The following is a 22991-nucleotide window of genomic DNA, read 5'->3' as shown; positions in this document are numbered from 1 at the left end:
TGGTGCCCTTTGTTAAGCAAATCAGATGTCAATGTAGCCTACATAAACCCAACCTCACTCTGAACTTACTTTCACATACAGCTTGGGTATTTTTTATTCACCCAGTCGGATAAACACTCCAAACAGCCTACCCGACGTTCGGAGGTGTCTGCATGGTCCTAAAGCACAACGTTGCCTCATTTTGTATAACATTCCAATGATAACACTGGGGGGGACAAAAATGCAATTTCAGAATGTGGGGGGGATATGCCCCCCCTGTCCCCAGTGAAAGTTGCGCCCCTGGGCAGTGACGTAGTTCCTTTATGCCTAAAGAGTCTGTCATTGAAACCAGACCCTAGGGTCGGGATTTTGAGACTATGGTGATAGGGGGATGGCAGCGGCTTCAATCAAACTACAGGGATGTATAATGTTGAGCACTCACTTTCTCATCCCACAAATATAGAGGAAAGATCCATAATTCATTGGAGTAAAACTTAAGGTCATGCATTAAGACAGATTCAGTACTTTTCCCATCTATGTTTTAAGGACTTTCTCTTCCCTGGTTTTGGCACAGTATTTTCTGAAGATGATGATAGTGAAGGCTGTAATGGCCCACCTGTGCATTGTAGATGTCAAAGGAAGGAGGACATCCTGCTCCAGAGGCAACTCTTAATTTGTTAAACAGTTTAGGGAAGAGATCAGAGTGTAATGAAAATAGGTCCCCAGGGGAATCTCAACACACAGTGGGAATAGGATATGCGCAAAAGTGAGCGGGTGAAAGAAGCGAGAGAGAGAGAGAGAGAGAGAGAGAGAGAGAGAGAGAGAGAGAGAGAGAGAGGGTGACCTAGTTACGCCTTTCACTGCTTCCTGATTCCAGTCTAGGTGTCCTGGAATCCTGGGTGTCTTTGGCAGGCTAGCAGCCTGGGAGAAAGGGCAGAGAAAGAATTAAATGAGGAACATGCTCTCTGGACCTCCACTGGCATGGCAAGTCAGGTGTATTATTCCCTAGCCCAGTGGTTCCCAAACTGGGGGTCGCGACCCCTTGTGGATATGAAAATGTGGTCTCGGGAGAATTTCCAAAATCCTGAAAAAATACAAATATATATACGAAATATACATATTATAACATCGTCATTGTATCTCAAAATCATTGGAATGTGGTTAACCTTAAAAAGCTAAATGAAAATTATTCAAATCTAAAATTCAAACCAGAGAGCGTCCTTAGATCATGTGAAAAGGTCACACTTGACCGTTGCATTTGAATCCGTTATGAATGTGTCTCCGTCTGCCATATGGACGCATTGTATGATACACGGAGAGCAACTGACGGCAAAAAGAGCTGAACACAGAACTATATACTGCAGCAGGTAACTTAGGCTGTAAACAACATCCACTGCGCGCGCACATGTTCGGAAAACTATGTGGAGATATGGGATCAGAGCATTTTTATTTAACCTTTATTTAAGTAGGCAAGACAGTTAAGAACAAATTCTTACTTACAATGACGGCCTACCCCGGACGACACTGGGCCAATTGTGCACCGCCCTATGGGACTCCCAATCACGGCCGGATGTGATGCAGCCTGGATATGAACCAGATACTGCAGTGATGCCTCTTGCACTGGAGTGCATTGTCTTAGACCACTGCGCCACTCGGGAGCCCATGACAGCATGACAATGTTCTATTTCACACTGAGGCTTGGTGGTTATCGATGGGGAGCGTTGGAAAGAGAGAGGAACTGTTGTCATTCACAATGGATGTAAAAAACAAAAGACTTGGTTGACTTTCTGTGTAAGAAAATGTGTCTCCTTGCCTATATAACAGACATATGGTAAACTGAATGAACTGAACCCAAGCAGGCAGGGCTATAAAAACATTCTACAGATGAGTAACCGAATTAGTGGATTCAGATCAGAGGAAATAATTCTTATCGGAGTGTTCCAAAAGCAAACCATGCCCCCCCCTTCCATCGGCTGTGCATGTTTCTAACAGAAACAGCATCAGTAAGGGTCCCACAACAGTGATGACTGCTCACCTCCAACGCTTGGAATAGCACTTTGGGACCTACTTTCCAATCCATTTGACTGTGATTCTGGCTTAGAAGACATGCCGGTAAGTGAAATCGAACAGCTGATCTAGCTGTCATGTGACCGAATGATGCAGACAACGCATTCACGGGTCACAATGGAGGTGTTTTGGTTTCTGACTCAAAGGGAATAAATAATACCCTGCCGTCTCCATCTGAGCATTAATGCGGCGTTCAAAATAACTGGGAACTCGGAAATCTCGGACTTCAGTGCGTTCAAGACAATAGGGAACTCTGACTGGGAAAAATTGTTTAGAATGGTCATCCAACTCAGAATTCCAACTCGTGAACTCGGGCCTCTTTCTAGAGCTCCGACATTCTGACCTGAAGATCCCAAATTGACCTTATGATTTGACCTCGCATTTTTCAGAGTTCCCAGTTGTCTTGAAAGCACCATAAAACTCATGCTACCCTTTGCCAGCTCATATCTGTGTGAAGCTGGATTCAGTGCTCCCATCTGCATTAAAACCAAATATCGATCCAGGTGAGATGTGACAGCAGAGATGAATTGGCACTGTCGATCACGCCCCCTAACTTTCAGAGGTTCCGACACGACATGCATCAAGCACACCCATCTCATTAATGGTGGTGAGATAAGAGACATTATGTCAGAGTAATTTGTGATTGACTGTCATAGCCCCACATTAAAAGTATGTGATGGTAGATGGTGAGTTGAGAAGACAATCAGAAATACTGTTAGAATGTTTTTCAATTGATTGCAATAGCCCCAAATAAAAAAGTAAACATTGGCTGTTAATTACATAATTTTTTTCACATGGTTGGGGTTGCGATAATTTTCAGATATCAAAATAGGGTCGTGGGCCAAAAAAGTTTGGGAACCCCTACCCTAGCCACATCATTACTAGTTATTTTTGAACTGCTATTTTTGATGAATGTCAAGAAACAAATCGCATCTGTGAAAGAGCTGTTCATTTGTCTAACTGACTGTCAAACGATTACTACTGCTTTAGACAACGACTATTTGCAGATAAGTTAGAAAAACATTCTCTGAAGATTGTAATTCCTCACTGCAGGACTTTTTGGTCCACACACAATCTGCAGTGCATTAAAAAAATCTTACATTTTTGGCAGGCCATCCAATAATTTGGGGAGTTAACATGTACACTGAACAAAAATATAAACGCAACATGCAACAAAGATTTTACTGAGTTACAGTTAATTTAAGGAAACCAGTCAATTGAAATACATTTATTAGGCCCTAATGTATGGATTACACATGATATGCATCTATCTGTGGTCACAGATACCTTTAAAAAAAAGGTATGGCTTGGATCAGAAAATGCATCAGTATCTGGTGTGACCACCATTTTCCTCATGCAGCGCGACACATCTCCTTCGCATAGAGTTGATCAGGCTCTTGATTGTGGCCCGTGGAATGTTGTCCCACTCCTCTTCAATGGCTGTTTGAAGTTTCTGGATATTGGCCGGGACTGGAACACGCTGTCGATCCAGAGCATCCCAAACATGATCAATGGGTGACATGTTTGATGAGTATGCAGGCCATGGAAGAACTGGGACATTTTCATCTTCCAGGAATTGTGTACAGGTCCTTGCAACATGAGGCTGTGCATTATCATGCTGAAACATGAGGTGATGGCGGCAGATGAATGGCACGACAATGGGCCATGATCTCGACATGATCTCGACAATGATCACGACAATGATAACATCACGGTATCTCTGTGCATTTAAATTGGCATTAATAAAATGCAACTGTGTTCGTTGCCCATAGCTTATGCCTGCCCATAACATAACTCCACCTCCACCATGGGGCCCTCTTCACAACATTGACATCAGCAAACCGCTCACCCACACGACACCATACACACTGTCTGCAATCTGCCCGGTACAGTTGAAACCAAGATTAATCCGTGAAGAACACACTTCTCCAGCGTGAGTGGCCATCAAAGATGAGCATTTGCCCACTGAAGTCGGTAACGACCACCGAACTGCAGTCAGGTCGAGAGAGAACAAAAGAAGTAGCCAGCCACTACTCCAGTCCAGACTGCCAGAGCAGAGAATAGGCAGACACTTTCTGCTTCATCACTCCTCACCCCCATGACTTCAGCTCAGCCTCAAGGCACTAGCAGGAATACAAGGGCTGTTAATATGGCCTGTTTACAAGATGGGCCTTCTGAAATCACTCTCACTCTCCTGGAGCTCTGAGATTCTATCTCATATCATCAACTCTAGAGCGAAAAGGTTCTACAGCTGCACCATCGATAGCATCGTGACTGGTTGCATCACTGCCTGGTATGTTAACTGCTAGGCCTCCGACTGCAAGGCACTACAGAGGGTAGTGCGTGTGGCCCAGTACATCACTAGGGCCAAGCTTCCTGCCATCCAGGAACTCTATACCAGGTGGTGTCAGAGGAAGGCCCTAAAAATTGTCAAAGACTCCGGCCATCCTAGTCATAGACTGTTCTCTCTGACTGATGCTCTATCCAGATTCCTGATGCTGCCTCTCTGACATTATCTATGCATAAGTCACTTTAATAACTCTACCCACATTGATATATTACCTCAATTACCTTGACTAACCGGTGCCCCCACACATTGACTCTGTGCCGGTACCCCCTGTATATAGCCTCGCTATTGTTATTTTATTGCTGCTCTTTAATTTGTAATTTGTTTGTATATTTCTTACTTTTATTTCTAAGTTATTTAGGTATTTTTCTTAAAACTGCATTGTTGTTAAGGGCTTGTAAGAAAGCATTTCACTGTAAGGTCTACACCTGTTGTATTTGGCGCATGTGACAAATACAATTTTATTTTATTTTAAATATATCTCCAACAGAGATGCATGCAACCAAAAGGGAAATCTTTCAGCAAAATAACAGAAACAATGACTGCAGCTTTAACATTTCATTGCATCATACAGGTGTCCCTAAACCTTAATCATTTTTCCTTCTACAAGATTTGTTGAATGTCTCAATGTGTTAAAAATAGTAGGAGCCCTCTAGGGATTTCCTCAGTCCAGGAGACAGCTCTCCCCACTAACTTCTGAGGAACGATGATCCACAGATAAACACACACACAAACTTACTGTAATTGATTCTGATCGGTCCTCTCCCCTACCTTTATTTCAAGCTGAAGATAAAATGAAGGATACATCAAAGCAAGACAGGCAGCAAACAAAATAAAAAGAAACAACCACCTTACTCCTTCTTATCTTCCCTTACAGGAAATCAATTTCACTTTGATTTCTACAGGAAATCTATCTCACTTTACTTTCTACAAAACTTTTTAAATTATATTTCTATGTCTACATATAGTAGTGAACTATATACGGGCTCATAACAGTTTCAGTAAATAAATTGCTCTTCAGCTTCCCTGTGGCTCAGTTGGTAGAGCATGGTGTTTGCAATGCCCAGCATAGTGTGTGCAACACCAAGGTTGTGGGTTCTATTCCCATGGGGGGCCACTACTCCAGTCCACGGGGGGCCAGTGCAAAAAAAATGTATGAAATGTATGCATTCACTACTGTAAGTTGCTCTGGATAAGAGCATAAATGTAAAATCCTATTTCAAGTAATAATAACAGGGAACTCTTAAAACTGTTGACAGATTCAAATATAAAACCTGAAGACTGTTGATCACTTTTCAAACCCCTACTTCCAGCGCTGTCATGATAGTGAAAAATAACAATTCCACTAGTACGCTAGATTATGTGTCTGTTATAAACCATTTCCTTTTGCCATGTTTAGTCTATGTCAGCAACAAAAACGCCGATAAGGTAATGTGGCTGGTGGATTATCATACAGATAATCCACGTTGGACGTACAGTTACCTATAGGACATCCTCTATGTCAGGATTTCCCAAACTCCACCCTGAGGCCCCCCTGGGAGCACATTTTTGCCCTAGCACTACACAGTTGATTCAAATAATGAACTCATCATCAAGCTTTGATTATTTGAATCAGCTGTGTAGTGCTAGGGGGGAAAACTAAAGTACACCCATGGAGGCCCCAGGACTGAGTTTGGAAACCCTGCTCTAGGTGCATCAGGTCAGATGGCATAGACCAGAGTTCCCAACTGCCTGCGAGTGGTCTGCGGGTGGTTTTATTTGGCCCCCAAAATTTTCTGAGCAAAAAAGAAATACAAATATTATTTGTATTATTGTTGGGCATAATAGACTGGAAAAACACAAGGAGCTCAGCGCCGAGTAATTTTTATTTAAGAAATCTGTTCCCAACTATTCTCACGCATAATAGATACACGTGATCGTATACAAACGTAAGCAAGGTTTGAAATTATTATGTTTTAGTCTAACATTATTTATGTTTGGGCTTCTTGCGGTCAATTTGCGGTCTACACAATTATTTGTAATTATGTTCCTGCGGCCCGACCATACGCTCAAGAGAACATCGGCCCACGTTGATGATCCCTGCATAGGCTACGGCAAAAATGTGTTAGAAAACAAGTTATTCACACAGCAATAGATTCAGATCATGCCTATGTGGACCTGCGGGATGCGGGCACTTTCTGAAGGGTCAGTGCTATCCAGAATCCTTGGGACGTCCATACTCTAAAGCCTAACCTTAGCCCTTACCTTAACCATTTTAAATGTTAACTTCAATGGAGGTATGGACGTCCCAAGGATGCCGGATAGCACGGACCCTTGCGGTAGTAACATCCTTTAAACACTGTGCGTGCTTTTCTATATGGAGACAATTGCAGCACTTGCCTTACCATATGCTCTGCGGAGGGAAAACAGTTATTGTAAAAATATAGAGCACGTGACTGACCTGAATTGTGCATGTGTATTCCGTATCATCCAGGAGTCTGACGGTGCAGTCATATTCTCTATCCAGATTCCTGATGCTGCCACTCATTATTCGGCTCAACATCTTCTCACAGAATTGCTGGTCTGCGTCTAGGACCAGAACAATAAACTAAACACAGCATGTAAGCAATGTCACTGAATGACTACATTTTCCGATCAACCAGACTAGCAGCAGCTGAAGATTCTACTGCCAAGACGCAGCATTGTCTATCCCATGAAGTTAACACAACACAGACACTGGCCACAGTGCGGAATCATTGAAATGACGCTCGCATCCAGATCCAGGAGCAAAACCGTGGCCGAACGATGGGTGACCATTCACCACTTGCAACTTGAGCTAGAGGGCGGTCCCTTAGAATAGACAGACGTCAATGAGAACCAACGGGAGCGATGTCCACAAAATGGGCAGAAGCCCTAAATAAGCAATACCAAAAATGAATATTTCATCCTTTAATTTTCTTAAGCCACCAATTGGCACTAGGAGGTCCACATGTGGTGTTTTCAGTCTCATATGCATTCCATGTTTATCAATGTTTAGCGCCTAAAGTCAAACGAATGAGGGGTAGCCCAACCAGACGCAAGATGGCGGTATTATTCATTTTAGGCTGCGTCGTTTATGACAAATGACTTAAAAGGAATAATACCACCATCTTGCGTCCGGGATAGCTATCCCTCTTCCGAATTTATTTCCCAATTGTATGACTCTGGCCATAGCCAGAGCAATCATGAAAATACATTTATCCACTTATTTATACCAAATATTTTTGAGTTTACAGATAGTAGCCTAAGACACAAGACAAAATAATAGACAGGGTGTCTTCTCGTAATTCAAATCAAATCGTATTTTTCACATCCGCCGAATACAGCAGTTGTAGACCTTACCGTGAAAGTATTACTTACAAGCCCTTAACCAACAATACAGTTTTAATAAAGTTAATAGTTAAGAAAATATTTACTAAATAAAGTTAAAAAAAGACAACATAATAAAATATAAATAACGAGGCTATATACAGTACCGGTACAGAGGGGGGTAAATTACAGGTTAGTCTATGTAATTGAGATAATATGTACATGTAGGTAGGGGTAAAATGACTTGATAATAAACAGTGAGCAGCAGTAGCGTAAAAAAAGGGAGTGGGGGTCAATGCAAATAGTCTGAGTAGCTATTTAATTAACTGTTCGGCAGTCTTAAGGCTTGGGGGTAGAAGCTGTTTTAAGGAGTCTTTTGGACCTAGACTTGGCGCTGCGGTACCGCTTGCCGTGCGGTAGCAGAGAGAACAGTCTATGACTTGGGTGTCTGACAATTTTTAGGGCCTTCTGCTGACACCGTCTGGTATGGAAGTCCTGGATGGCAGGAAGCTTAGCCTTTTTTAGGATCTGAGGACCAATGCCAAATCTTTTTGTATAAGCACTTTGTGACGAATGCTGATGTAAAAAGGGCTTTATAAATACATCTGATTGATTGATTTGATTGATGGCTTTTCGCGCAATAGTCTCAGCACAACAATTATCGAATAGCGACTCTTCCACCCCCTAGCGGACATATAACACATTTCATCTGAATGACTACAGCCGACTTCATAGGTTTGCTCTGTTCGGAAAATTGCTTCGACAAGCAATGACTGAACGAGGATAACTTATAAAACATTTTGAAGCTTAAAAAAAAGAACAACACAATCCAGAAAAAATCTACCCTTTTGCCGTGACATTGTGTTTGCAATGCCGTGACCCGGATTCGAACCGGGGTTGCTGCGGCCACAACGCAGAGTACTAACCACTATACGATCACGGCGAGCTACCAGGGCTTGTACAACGATTGGAGATATTAGGTTTATAACCCAGTATGCATGCAGCGGCATATTCGCAATGATAGTTATTAAAATCGATGAAACTATAGCTAGTGAGCTAGCTAGATTACTTTTTCTTTATGAGGTAATGATAGTGTTTTCTGTATTTTATTGACCTTTCGAATGTCGAATGCTATGTTTAGTAAACTGAATCTGAAAATGTGACACCATGTTTAAAAACTATTTGAATCTGTATATTTAGCTATGTATTTTTGTTTGGTACATTTCAGTCATAAATGTTTAGGATTCTTCTTATTTTTTTTGCAAATGGAATTAGTTAGCTAATATCCTATTGTTCTTCATCTGCTCATCATGTCTGCTTATATGACGTTTATTTTAGCTAACCTTTCTTGACTTTGTCTTTTGTCTGAATTATTGTATTTTTTCTTTCAGTTTATGGAAATTGTAATGAATTGTAGGATTTTTGTTAATATGGTTAACATAGGCTATATATTAATAAATATATTAAAGTAGTTAAAATATAAAACCACAAATTGTGTTAATCATAAATGAATCTTGAATAATACAGTACTAAAAATGGTATTTCATTCATTTTAATAGTTATATACAGGTACATAAGAGCTGAAATCTGTATTATTATTGTTATTATTCACAAGCATGTAGAAAAGTCAGCTTTTTTCATACTGTGATCGTTTAAGAATAAATATTGCTTGAGTATCATGCTGAGAACTACGAACCGAATAGTGCTTTAAGAGAGGAACATAATCCAGGAGATCATCTCCTCAAACTCACATGCCACATGTATACATACACTGACACACACACACACCTCATAACCATCATTAAACTGATGAAATGTAGCCTAACCAGAGAAATAGAATGTATCATGCTGATTTAATTATGTGCATTGCTTTAAGCCTAAACAGCAAATATCCAATTGACTACACTAGTCACTACTACTACTAAACTATCCTTTTTCCAAAGACGTGGAGAGCGGAAATCAGAAGGTAAAGTCTTGAGGCTCAGTCTCATCATTCTCCTCTGGTTCGTTGCTCCTTGCAGTAGGGACTTTGGCAGCACACTCTGCCTTCCTGGTGAAGGGGCGACCTGGCTGGCCCAATGTTTGACGTGGGGGCTGCTTGCTGTGTGAAACGTGGCCCATACTCTGGGAAGGGGCACCTTCTTGTCTCTGGGTCACCAATGCTTGCTGTCCCCTGTACTGATCACAGGATGCTACCAAAGGCTTTCCTATGTCTAGTTGTTTGCTCTCTTGCAGCCGCAGCTTGCTGCCCGTGTGGGTATAGTGTAGGTCCACCTTTATCACTAAGGATCCCTTTGGAACAGAGAGAAAAAAAACAGAATATAGATTTTTATTCACACTTTTAGTTAACCATTGAATAAATGATAGATTGCAATTTGTAAACATTTCTACCATATTATTGCTTACTTTCAATTTTAAATATGAGGAAGCAGAAAGTAAGCATACCTGGAGCTTTTGAAGGCCACAAAGTCTGAGGCTACAGTCAGGGTTTTCAGCAACCAAGTTGTTTAGCAAAAGAGAGTCCATTTCACCTGACCTGCCAGGACTAGAGAAGATATCCTCCATTGCCTAGACAGAGGTTGGGAATAAAATACATCAGGCAACTACAACAAAACCTGTCACACCAACTTATTATTATTATACACATTATACATGGGGTGGCAGGTGGTTAGAGCGTTGGGCCAGTAACTTGAAAGGTTGCTGGATTGAATCCCCAAGCTGACAAGGTAAAAATCTGTCGTTCTGCCCCTGAACAAGGCAGTTAACCCACTGTTCCCCAGTAGGCTGTCATTGTAAGTAAGAACTTGTTCTTAACTGACTTGCCTAGTTATATAAAGGTTACGCGTACATGGTATATTGATTTTGTTTACGGGGAAAATAATGCATTGAACCACTAGGTGTCAGTATGCTCCAAGGAGTTATCACGCCACAGAAGCAAACACTTGATAAGCTGTTGTGCACCAATTTCCTGCTCTTGTTTCTCACTTCTGCCATTTATTACAGCTAGGAACTCTATATATGGGCACAACATTCTTGTAAATGGGAAACATCATTCAATGACTGTGTTACGCTGTCGTGAAAGCCAAGAGGGTATACGCCGCGTAAGGCAGAACTATGCCAATAAGTGTGCTGTGCATAAGATATACCCTAGAGTCTAGAGAGGGGATGACTCTGCGCTCTTGACAACCTTTGTACCTGCATGTTCTCTACATATAAAACGTTGTTTTATGAGAAATAAACGTGTCAGGTTCAGATCAATATCTATACGACAATTTTAGCCTTGAGAGCTGTGACCACAAACTAAAATAGTTCAGACACCATTTGCAGAACCAACTCTTAGAACCTTCTCCCAAACATATTTTCTTAACCTTCTGTTTTCAGTTTGGTTGTGAGTGTAGCCTACAGATGGATACAATGATGCATACATTTCTAGGGTCTCACAAGGAGTTATAAAGTCCTTTCAATCAAATATTTATCTGCAGTGTCATATGAAGTTATGCAACTAAATCAAAATTCTTATTAGGGGGTGTTTGTTCACCACACCCTGCCCTCTACATAATGTGGCAGGTTTCAACAAGTAAACGTGAAGAGGTGACTCACAGGTGTGCTCCTCAGAGTAACAGTGCAGTCCTGGGTCCTGGGGCCAGTGGTTTTCACTGTGCCGAATGCAACCATGACATTAGAGAACAAGGCTGAGAAGCTGACCTCCACCTCAACTCCACAGGGGAAAATAAGCAGCTTCTGACGTGGTAGCTCTGTGTGGGATGATATCACATGGAAAGACAGTTTTAAGATACAAATCCTATGTCAGAAAGCATCTGACATAGGATGCTATCTCTTATTCTTATCCGTATTTTTTGAAACTGCACTGTCGGTTAGGGGCTCGTAAGTAAGCATTTCACTGTATTATACTGTTGAATTGATGTATACTGTTGTATTCGGCGCATGTGACTAATACATTTTTATTTGATTTGATTTTATCTCTAGGAGACAGACTAGATAAGAGAATTGGCCAGGCAAGTTATCAGAAAAGTTTATTCTATCAGATGTCAACTTGTCCTTGAGAAAGGTTACAGTAGGAGTTTGTTCTTTAAAATATGAGGCAAAAATATACATGGGGATTTTCAAGAACTTCAGTGATGACAACATTCTATTTGAATAAATAATACACGATAAGCAAGTTCCTAGGTGACAGGGGGACAACAAAAGTATATTCCCTTCTGTTATGCATACCACTGATATACTGTGAGTGAAATAAGCTTATAGTTGACTTTAAATATACAAATAAGTTCCCTGTCTGTTATCACCAGAAATAAACTGTCAATTATTGAATGGTGGTGTGATGGTCATGACTCATGCTAAACCACACTGTTTTTAACAGCCACATCCATATCACATGCCGAACTGGAGGGGGTGTAGGGAGGAGGGAACATATTGCTATTCCTCTTTCTTGATAAGACTAGCTTAGGGCAAGAAAATTACATTACAGTATTTCATAGCAAATCACACACCATACCATTGCTAATGCATCTAAAATAAGAACAGCACTTGACATACACACAATAATTTATCAATAGTGTCTTTAGATTACCATTTATTGTGAAAATGGGTCTGGATTGCGGATATTGTGGTGTAAAAACTTACCGTTGGCATGTCTCCAGCAGGCATCTCTCAGACGTAGCTCCCCAGTGTGGCCGGTGGTCCTGACCGGATCTGTTAGGGAGCGAGGCTCCTTCAGCGTGTGTTTGATCTCCACCGCCTGCTTCCCTGTGACCAGAGGGTCTCTACCTAGATCTGAGGAACAGGGTAAATGTTAAAGGTTAGCCTATGCTGCCAAGGTAACAGCTGTTCTTAAGGAAGGTTCAATAGTAGGACTGAAATGAAAATAACAATACTATTTGACTGATGTAAAGGCTCTGAAATTATAAACATGTGGATAATAAGAGTGAATGTTTAGATGACAGGCATGTATAAGGCATTGTGGGCCAGATGTGCATTTTTTTACATTTTAAATGTAACCTTTATTTAACTCGGCAAGTCAGCTAAGAAAAAAATATTATTTACAATGAGGGCCTACGGGGACAACTGAAAAGGGACAACTGATACACTGAAACCCTATTCAGGGCCCTGGATACAGGCTTACTCTAAGCCTTGCAGAGGATATGGCTTTAGTACATATTTTAAGCAAGCTGTCTTCGCCATGTTTCCATTAGAGTTGAGTGAACAGCAGTTCATCATCAACTATTTTTCCATTAATAAATAACTTGAAGACAAGCAGGACATAGATCATAATTCTTCAAATGAGGTTCTGGGAACATGGTCTCATGATCTGTCACTTCAGTGAATATTATTTCCTAGACATGAATTAGCAACGGTTGTTATAAGGTCTAAAATACGATTCTGATAAATGCAGCTGTTCGACAAAGTATTCCCACGCATAATAGAGAAACGAGATCATACACAAATGTAAGCAATGTTTGAAATTATTATGTTTTACTCAAATTTGATATCTGTTTGGGCTTCTTGAGGTCAATTTGCAGTCTACAAATTATTAGTAATTATGTTCTGGTCCCCCGACCATGAGCTCAAGAGACAAATCGGCCCCACGGCTGAACCTAGTTGATGATCCCTGCAGTACAAAATGTCACCTTTTATTCAAGGGTATTTTCATACATATCTGTTTTACCGTGTAGAAATGAATGCACTTTATGTATCTAGTCCCCCCATAAGTATTTGAACAAATTCACTTAGAATATTAAATTAAGTCAAACGTTTAGTATTTGGTTCCATATTCCTAGCATGCATTGACTACCTCAAGCTTGTGACTCTACAAACTTGTTGGCTGCATTTACAGATTGTTTTGGTTGTGTTTTGGATTATGTTGTGCCCAATATAAATTAATGGTAAATAATGTATTGGAGTCACTTTTATTGTAAATATGAATAGAATATGCTTCTCAACACTTCTATATTAATGTGGATGCTACCATGATTACGGATATCCATGAATGAATGAAAGTTACAGATGCACAAAGATCATGCCCCCAAAACACGCTAACTCACCATTACCAATAACAGGGGAGGTTAGCAATTTTTGGGGGTATGATATTTATTTCTCTGTAACGTTCTAACTCATCATTATTCACGATTCATTCATGATTACACTTTCAGAAATGTAGCTGTAAACCTGAAATAAAATGTATTGTGTCACGTTTGTTTTCACAATGTCCCAGTGAGTAACGGTGCAGTAAATATATCTCTTATGTAAGCCGTGAGCTTCTGTGCCAAGGTCCGACCGTTACAGCCACTGACAATTCATCAGTCAACCAAAGCAGTACTGTACCAGCACCTCCTTGGATGGGCTGTGTTAAGTTATGCAGGATCACTGGAGCTGGAGCTGATTGACCACAGGAGAGCAGTGTAGGGGGGTACACACACACGCCAGAGCAGCTGTCTTTAACTCTACTGCTCTCAGGTTTCCTGCTGTGCTCCGACCAACAGTGTGAATTTCCAGAGAATGAGGTCACATGCTAATGCAGCTCTGTCCCACAAAGTTATGTTACCAGAGAGACCATCAAACATGTTACAGGTTTTCAAGCATTTCGCTACATCCGCAATAACATCTGCTAAACACGTGTATGTGACCAATAAAATGTGATTTTATTTGAGGTTTTGGTTTTTCCAATTATGTTTTGAGGTTGGACTTTAGCACGTATAGATCGTTAGCACGTAGGGGGCGCTGAGTGGTGTCACCTCGTTACTCAGTACGTGTTACACCTGTTCTGGTTTACGTCTCGTTAGTGGGAAGGTGTTTCACCTGTGCTGGCCGGCCCAGGTGCTATTCAAGAGTGGCTGGCCCAGTGCTCCAATTGTCTTGAGAGATGTGGAGGGTCAACACCTTCAGTTGGTGCGTCCTATTTGATTTATAGAAAAGTGTTCCCTTGTTTGATTTTGTTTGCTCCACCTTTTTGGTTTGATTCCTGTCTTTAAGTTTGGTGTGGGTCTTTCTTTTGTTTGCCTCTTGGGCAAATTTATTGTGCGCTCATGGTGTGTGTCTTTTAGGTTCCAGTTGATGTTGCTAGTCAACTTTCAGTGAGTGTCTTTCAGAACCCCTCCTGAAACCCATCTGTTTGGGTTGTTTGTTCCCCCTTTGAGTGACACTTTGATTTCGTGCTGGGGAATGTAACAAACAATAAAACAAGCAGCCCTCCAAGCGCCGCCCACTGCTATCTGCTGCACCAGTGGGAGTAGTTAGTGATGGAGAAACGTTAAAGGCCCAGTGCGGTCAAAAATGTGATTTACATGTGTTTTATATTTCCACACTGAGGATGGAATAATACTGTGAAAATTATGATAATGCCCTTTTAGTGTAAGAGCTGTTTGAAAAGACCGCCTGAAATGTCATCCTGTGTTGGTGGGATGGAGTTTTGGCCTGCCTGGTTATGTCACCAGGTGGTAAATTAGTTAATAGACCAATAAAGAGTTCCAAACCTCTCTGCCAATAACAGCTAGTTTTCAGTTTTCCCCTCCCCACTCAGACCACTCCCAGAAAGTTCAAGCTAAATTCTTGCTTGAGAAATTGAACTTTGCTAAGAAGTTTTTGTTCTTTTTTTAACCATTTAATTGAAAACAATCACAGTAAGGAAATTAATTGTTAACCAGAAATGATTTGAGATTGAGATAAAAACAGCTGCATTGAACCTTTAGGATGTGAAAATGTCTGTGCTCCATCCAACAACAACTTCCACACTGACCCTGTTTACAGACACTACTGTGCATCTCATATAGAGGAGCTACAGAACCCAGAGTCACCTAAGAAGACAAAGTTATTCTGCTCTCATTAGCAGGGAATTTAGTCTTTCTTGGGTATTTTTTGGTCAAAAGAAATACAGGGGTTTCCCATATGAGTCATGGATTGGTGTTAACAGTATGTCAAAACATCCATCCTGAAATTCCAAAGTCACACAGACTGAGGGAAGTACTATAAGCAAAGCCACCGTCATACTGTAAGAGCAAAGCCTATCATACAATAACACTGACCCTCAGAGACCTGCTCCAGGACGTGAGTGACCTTCTCCGGCTGCAGAATGTGCTTGTTCAGGTACTTGGTGAAGATCCCAGTGCTCTTCCCTCCGTCCTGCACCTCATACGCCTCTGCATCTTCACATCTTTTAAGGCAGCAGGAGGTCATTTAGATTTCAGGTCATGAATGAACACTCATAAAATAAGTTGTTGTTACATACACAAAAAATACATACGTGGCATATCCATACACTGTGTTTCCCATGGGTACCAAGGGCCTGATTTCAGAAGCTATGCAATCTTGGTTGTACCTAAAAATACAAATATACAACTTAACACGAATATACAACTTAACACCTGTTTTAGTCCTTCCACAATCATAATACTGTTTGTACAAAAGTTGGACAAGATCTAGAGCAACAAACAGTAACATGAGGTGTCCATCAGGAGGCCTACCATGTTCTGCAGGTGTCTAGTAAGACCACACTCAATGCAGTCCGTCTCTCCTGCATCTTGCGCATGACCCTCTGTACACAGACACAGTTCTCTGGACGGTAGGGCTGTGGAGCATCTATGGCCACCAGGTAGTTCCTCCCTGAACGTTCGTACCCATGACCAGCATAGTAGAACAGGGCTGTAGGGGATAGCATAACGTTACAGGTATTTTTTTATGTATTTCAGTGATACACCAAAATTACTATTTAGAGTTAGTTACCATCCATCGATCACTGTTACTTCATCAGATGAACACAGGAAAGAAAAGTCTCTCATAGGTGTAAAATAGTAAATTCAGAGCACAAGAAGAGTACACTGAGTGTACAAAACATTATGAACACCACAGTCCATACCCCGACAAATTGAGGCTGTTCTGAGTGCAAAAGGATGTGTAGCCCAATATTAGGAAGGTGTTCCTAATGTTTTGTACACTCAGTGTATACTCCAGTTCAGAGTGAGGTAGAGATAAAGAAGAAGAAAGGGTGAAACTGCACATGAAAAAGGTCAGGAGTTTTCAGAGCAGTAAAAGTAAGACGTAGTAGAGCCGCAGTAGCTACATGTTTCATACTCTTTATGCATCTGTCAAACAAGGCTCCATGTTTTAGCCGGTTTCATTTTATCAAAGATATACTGTGTAGAATATCACACAACACTACCCTGTCCTTTATCAACAAGCCATTATGTTGCTTGCTTTCTAGGTATTATGTCCAGCGGAAACAGATAAACTGTGCAGGACCTAAAAAAATAATAGAAAGCCAGGTTGCTACTTTTTAGATTGTTTTTTAGTTTCACATTAAGCTGACCTCGTTTTCTATAACAGCCAACAACACACACACATGGACTATTAGATGAGGCAGAAAGTTATACATTCTTAAAAATGCTTACATACCAAATAAAATGTAATGTGTATGGCTCAGTGCCTGTAATAACAGTGTGAACGTTTACTTATTTGACTAAAATATAAAAGGGAGATAAGCTGACAGTTTGCTGGGTTGCTAAAAGCCCTTTACAGGCACTAAATAATTCTGTAAAGTACAAGTATCACAGGCCTTTAGAAAAGGCTATACATAGAAAGGCTTTTCACACCAAACACTACAGACCCATGCTTCTCCTTTCCACCTCTTATCTGCCTGCTAAACCACACTCACACCAAGCTACTAATAAGATCTCAAAACAGCAGCATAGCATTATGAACTGTGACCTCAACAAGTTCAACAGAAAAGAGCAGAATAAGTTCAAAGGGAACTTAACCAGACTACGAAGTTTCCACTTAACATATACTTTTTTTTATACATTTACACCTATTAATCTGAGGCGGGGAATAGTATTACTCTAATCGTTAGCTTTTTAGAGTCTCTGAAAAAACCTCAATTCAAAATACATTTTCCATTGTAATGTAACCACCAGAATACTGTACAGTATTGAACTCACCATACACGCCCCTGTCAAGCAGAAGAATGAACTTTTCAATGGCTGCCAGCATCTCCTCCCTGGTGAGGTCCAGTAGAGACACCACTCTGAAGCCCAGCTGCTGCAGCAGGTTGGCCAGCTCATGGACATCCATAGTGGGGGCCATCAGGTCCGGGTGGTGGGAGTAGTTGAGGTTACCAATAAGCAGGGCCACTTTGTCAGTCGCTGAACGGAAAGACCATAGTGGAATTAGTAATCGGGGTTAATTTACTGTATAACAAGAACAGCTAATTAAACTGTAGAAACATGAAACTGCATACAGTACCAGTCAAAAGTTTGGACACACCTACTCATTCAAGAGTTTTTCTTTATTTTGACTATTTTCTACATTGTAGAATAATAGTGAACACATCAAAACTATGAAATAACACATATGGAATCATGTAGTAACCAAAAAAGTGTTAAACAAATTTGAGATTTTTCAAAGTAGCAACCCTCGCCTTGATGACAGCTTTGCATACTCTTGGCATTCTCTCAACCAGCTTCCCCTGGAATGCTTTTCCAACACTCTTGAAGGAGTTCCCACATATGCTGAGCACTTGTTGGCTGCCATTCCTTCACTCTACAGTTCAACTCATCCCAAACCTTCTCAATTGGGTTGAGGTCAGGTGATTGTGGAGGCCAGGTCATCTGACGCAGCACTCCATCACTCTCCTTCTTAGTCAAATAGCCCTTACACAGCCTGGAGGTGTGTTGAGTCATTGTCCTGTTGAAAAATAAATGATAGTCCCACTAAGCGCAAAGCAGATAGGATGGTGTATTGCTGCAGAATGCTGTGGTAGCCATGCTAGTTAAGTGTGCCTTGAATTCTAAATAAGTCACTGACAGTGTCACCAGCAAAGCACCCCCACACCATCACACCTCCTCCTCCATGCTTCACAGTAGGAACCACACATGCAGAGATCATCCGTTCACCTACTCTGCGTCTCACAAAGACATGGCGGTTGGAACCAAAAATCTGAAATTGGGACTCATTAGACCAAACGACAGATTTCCACCGGTCTAATGTCCATTGCGCATGTTTCTTGGCCCAAGCAAGTCTCTTCTTATTATTGGTGTCCTTTAGTAGTGGTTCCTTTGCAGCAATTCGACCATGAAGGCCTGATTCACGCAGTCTCCTCTGAAGAGTTGATGTTGAGATGACCCTGTTACTTAAAGTCTGTGAAGCATTTATTTGGGCTGCAATTTCTGAGGCTGGTAATTGTAATGAACTTATCCTCTGCAGCAGAGGTAACTCTGGGTCTTCCTTTCCTGTGGCGGTCCTCATGAGAGCCAGTTTCATCATAGCGCTTGATGGAAGAAACTTTCAAAGTTCTTGACATTTTCCGGATTGACTGACTGATGTCTTGTAATGATGCACGGTCATTTCTCTTTGCTTATTTGAGCTGTTCTTGCCATAATATGGACTTGGTATTTTACCAAATATGGCTATCTTCTGTATACCAGCCCTACATTGTCACAACACAACTGATTGGCTCAAATGCATTAAGAAGGAAAGAAATTCACCTGTTAAATTAAATGCATTCCAGGTGACTACCTCATGAAGCTGGTTGAGCGAATGCCAAGAGTGTGCAAAGCTGTCATCAAGGCAAAGGGTGGCAACTTTAACACTTTTTTGTTAATGCATGATTCCATATATGTTATTTCATAGTTTTGATGTCTTCACTATTATTCTACAATGTAGAAAATAGTTAAAAAATTAAGAAAAACCCTGGAATGAGTAGTATGTGTGTCAACTTTTGACTGGTACTGTATATCCGAAAATACTGCTACATCAGTTCCCCTCTTCAATGAAGAAATGCTCAAACTGCATTCTAAAAATTACAAATACTTTATTTACACTAATACTTTATTTACACCGAGCCATACCTGTGAGTTTTGGAGCTGTGACTTTGAGTTGATTAGATGGCTCTGAATGAAATGGAAAAAAGAAAGAAAAACAAAGGTTGAAATCAGTGCATAACTTCACACATCACACTTCAATCTGTCAATCAAACACAACAAACAAGATCAAAAGCAATATGAGCGTGCTAAAGGCCTCTGTTTTACTTCAGACTGGTTGAGTCAAAACATAGAAAACACATTCAAATGCAAAAGGGGAACCTACATCCAAAGGCCAGTTTCATTTCAAGTAATTTAGATGTTGTCTATTTAACCCTGCCCACTGTTGAGAGCCTGACAACTTCCTACCATTTCTGTCTTTAACAAAGGGAAAGTACCTTAAATCCTCAGCAGAATGGAAAGACCCACTTGATAGTTTTGTACAAAGGTACTGGGAGGCATGTGCAGAAATCGAAATATTCACAGCTATTCCACTAGCTCATTGAAAAGTGCGGAATTACTTTACAGTGTATTATGTGGTAGACTTCGTCAGGGAAAATAGAAAATGCTAATAGTAAAGCTCATGCCACTGAACAAATAACTGTTGCTATTGTTTTGTCATGTGCTACTATGAAGGACTTTTGGGTTTTATATTCACTATTCACTATATCTATATATAATTAAAGAGCCACATTCACAAAAGGTAGACTCCATAATTTTACAACATCATTCACAGTGGGGTGACTTCCTATAAACAACCACATTCCTTCCTAATTATTTGCAAAGATGCCCTTCGAGCTCTATCATATTTCTATTTACCTATATCAACATCAGCTGGCTCTGTCCATCTTTCTTCTTCAACATTGGACACAGAGCAGAGATATGTTCCTCTATCGTCTGCCTCTGCATTATGTATCTACAAGGGACACAAACAGATTCCCATTAATGTTTGGCTCTACTCATGCACATAAGAGTATTCTAGAAAAAAAACCTTATGTTAAATATTAACCAAGTTCTTCTAAATTGCAATGTTTACATAGGACTGCTGAAGCACTATTGGCTCTCGGCCAGATCAAATGTCAAGACAGAGTAAATACGATGACCTCAGTACAGGAGTAAATAAACACTGGAGTTACCTGCAGGGTGTCAGTGGTTTTGCCCAGCAGAGGATGTCCATTTCTGTACCACTGGTAGTGTGGGATGGGAATGCCAAAGGCAGAGCAGCTGAGGGTGAGTCTCTGCCCCTGTCTGACAGTCTGGGGTGCAGGGTGTACAGCGATATGGAGCTCCCCTCGCCAGGCTACTGGGAGACCTAAAGAAAAAAAAAATGCAATAGCGATACATTATATGCAAAATAGTGCTCTGCATTGATCAAAGAAGTTTTAAACATCTGCATTGCAAACATATTATCTTATAACTAGTAACTAATATAGACGATTCCTATACCTGGTTTAGCAATGTCCGGGACCTTTACTTTGACCCATTCACTGAACACACAGTTGCAGAACTGGTCATTCACTCGGCAAATGTAGAGCTGAGACCTCTGGGCTGTGACAGTCAGATCTGCTCTGGTTGCACCAAATACCTAAAAAAAAACATTAGCCATTTCATTGGTTATACACTGTGTTACTCTACGAATTGACAACATAATACAGTGTCAGACAAGAATTACAAAAATCCTCCACAACCACATACCTCCTCTTCATCAGATTTGAACCACTGGTAGTTCAGGATACCTGTCCCCTCTGCTCTCACACTCAGTTTCACCTGATAGTTCAGTGGTACACTCACAGAAACAGGATGCTGCACAATGACAAGGTCTGAAAATGGAAAGTGATAACATTATATTACAGAATTGTTATTAAAAAATAATCTTATGTCAGTGTACTGATCAAAGATCACGGAACATAGTTTATTTGCTAAATAAATTGGGGAAATGCACACCTCTGATCATGTTTTTCATCACTTCAGTGTGGAATAGGAGCTTCTAAACCTCAAGTATAGACGGTTCTGGTCATTCCTGCACTGTGCTGCCTGTAAGATGTGAAAAAAAGACAAAATATGGGCATCAGACTGGGTATCAACCAACACAAATCAAAATGCAGCCAAAAATCACAGGAACACGTGGAGATGATGTCTTATAAGGGCTATGACTATGTTTGTGGACACAATGGAACAAATGTGCATTGGCAAGTGTGACTAGCAGATTTCTCCCCACTTCCCATTTTACAACTGTGCATGTGACAATCACCATAAGACAATTCATCTATTTCCAGAGAAATAGAGACTGATAGGCTAGCATCTTTGCAACACAATCTGTGCTGGCCGGCAAAATCTGGACAGTTGTCCATCATAATCTTCCTGAAAATGGCTTATTACAGAGTAGTAACAATTATATGCTACTATCAATATGCTGTACAGTTCTACAGTTTAATGGCTGTAAAATTAGACCTGAGCAATGTCCTCTACTAGTCTACAGCTCAAAATTGTGACTGTTAGTTATAGGGTATACTACTTGACCAATAAGAATGTCCTGACGCACACATTAGTAGCCTATAAACTCAAGTGAATCACCACCACACATTCCTGTCTGCACACTCATCCCATAATGTGCTGTGTTGTTTCAGCTCTTGAAAAGCAAGAAGACACATTAATATGTTATACAATTATTAGTGTTTGATAATATCTTATTGTCATAGAAAAAAAAATCACTAGGCCTATGTTAATTGTTGTAATTGTGAGAGGTATTTTTACATTAAATTAAATATAGAAGTCTTTGGTAAACACGCAAATAGTATGATTATAGAAAAAGTGATCCAACACATTTCTATGGCTAGAGAGGGTTATTGTGTATGCTACCTGTATCAATGTTTTGTACATACCTGAACTGCGACCAAACACCATGTAAATGCCACACTGTAAGAGCATTCATTCGACTGCCTCAAACAAACTACAGTCGAAAATGTAACTAATCGAGAATCCTCAAAACTTTATCTCAATAAAAAAAAATAAAAGGACATCCTTTTTTCCCGGAACAAGGATACCCGCCCTTTACCGTAGTAGATGTAGTATATGAGCCCTATTTTATCAAATATGTTAAGAAATGCAATACTAACGCTATTAAATTAGGGAAATAGTTATCGAACACAACAAGATCAACAGTCACACGTGGACAACAATAACATAGCACAGACATCTAAAATGTCGATTAATTTTGATTTCACTGATGAAGTCTCTCAAAAATGCTCAACAATGCTCCCACCTTCTCACTTTTGAAATAAATAGGCTTATTACGTTATATGAAACGTATTTTGGTTTTATGAAATTACTCTTGTGCTTATTAGTTTAAATTGGGATTGAATTAAATAGCAATACAGTTCATGTATTTTATGTAATACCCCACTTTGCTGGTAGCCCTCTGTGCTTAGTGTGTGAAGGTAACCTAAGCAGGCAATGGAAAATTG

The 22991-nt window shown here is 40.5% G+C and overlaps 2 protein-coding genes and 1 non-coding gene across 5 annotated transcripts in view; all 3 read right to left on the bottom strand.

Annotated features, from left to right (window-relative positions):
• The window catches only part of frmd5a (FERM domain containing 5a), a 110132-nt gene extending 102925 nt beyond the window's left edge, over nt 1–7207 (bottom strand). For 2 of the 3 annotated variants that reach the window (XM_014124837.2, XM_014124838.2), the window contains exon 1: nt 6834–7203. In XM_014124837.2, the coding sequence (XP_013980312.1) occupies nt 6834–6935 (102 nt within the window). In that variant the 5' untranslated portion in view covers nt 6936–7203. Of the gene's footprint in view, nt 1–6833 lie in introns of all 3 variants that reach the window. The other variant, XM_014124840.2, reaches the window with a different exon arrangement.
• A 1384-nt stretch (nt 7208–8591) lies between these two features.
• trnah-gug (transfer RNA histidin (anticodon GUG)) lies at nt 8592–8663 on the bottom strand. The gene has a single exon. It is a non-coding gene; the product is annotated as a tRNA-His (tRNA).
• A 593-nt stretch (nt 8664–9256) lies between these two features.
• malt3 (MALT paracaspase 3) lies at nt 9257–22688 on the bottom strand. Its single transcript, XM_014124834.2, has 15 exons — nt 22410–22688; nt 21472–21561; nt 21223–21347; nt 20974–21112; nt 20664–20839; nt 20347–20443; nt 19576–19617; nt 17668–17871; nt 16198–16375; nt 15978–16052; nt 15760–15887; nt 12365–12514; nt 11321–11475; nt 10166–10288; nt 9257–10012 (listed from the first exon to the last, which is right to left on the bottom strand). The coding sequence occupies exons 2-15, from the start codon at nt 21488–21490 to the stop codon at nt 9680–9682; spliced, it is 1944 nt and encodes a 647-aa protein (XP_013980309.1). The 5' UTR covers nt 21491–21561; nt 22410–22688; the 3' UTR covers nt 9257–9679.
• Nucleotides 22689–22991: the final 303 nt, after the last annotated feature.

This window comes from Salmo salar, chromosome ssa10, assembly GCF_905237065.1.
Source record: "Salmo salar chromosome ssa10, Ssal_v3.1, whole genome shotgun sequence".
NCBI classification, from domain to species: Eukaryota; Metazoa; Chordata; class Actinopteri; order Salmoniformes; family Salmonidae; genus Salmo; species Salmo salar.
Note: the sequence above shows the minus strand (reverse complement) of the source record. Positions and strands in the feature narration are given on the sequence as shown.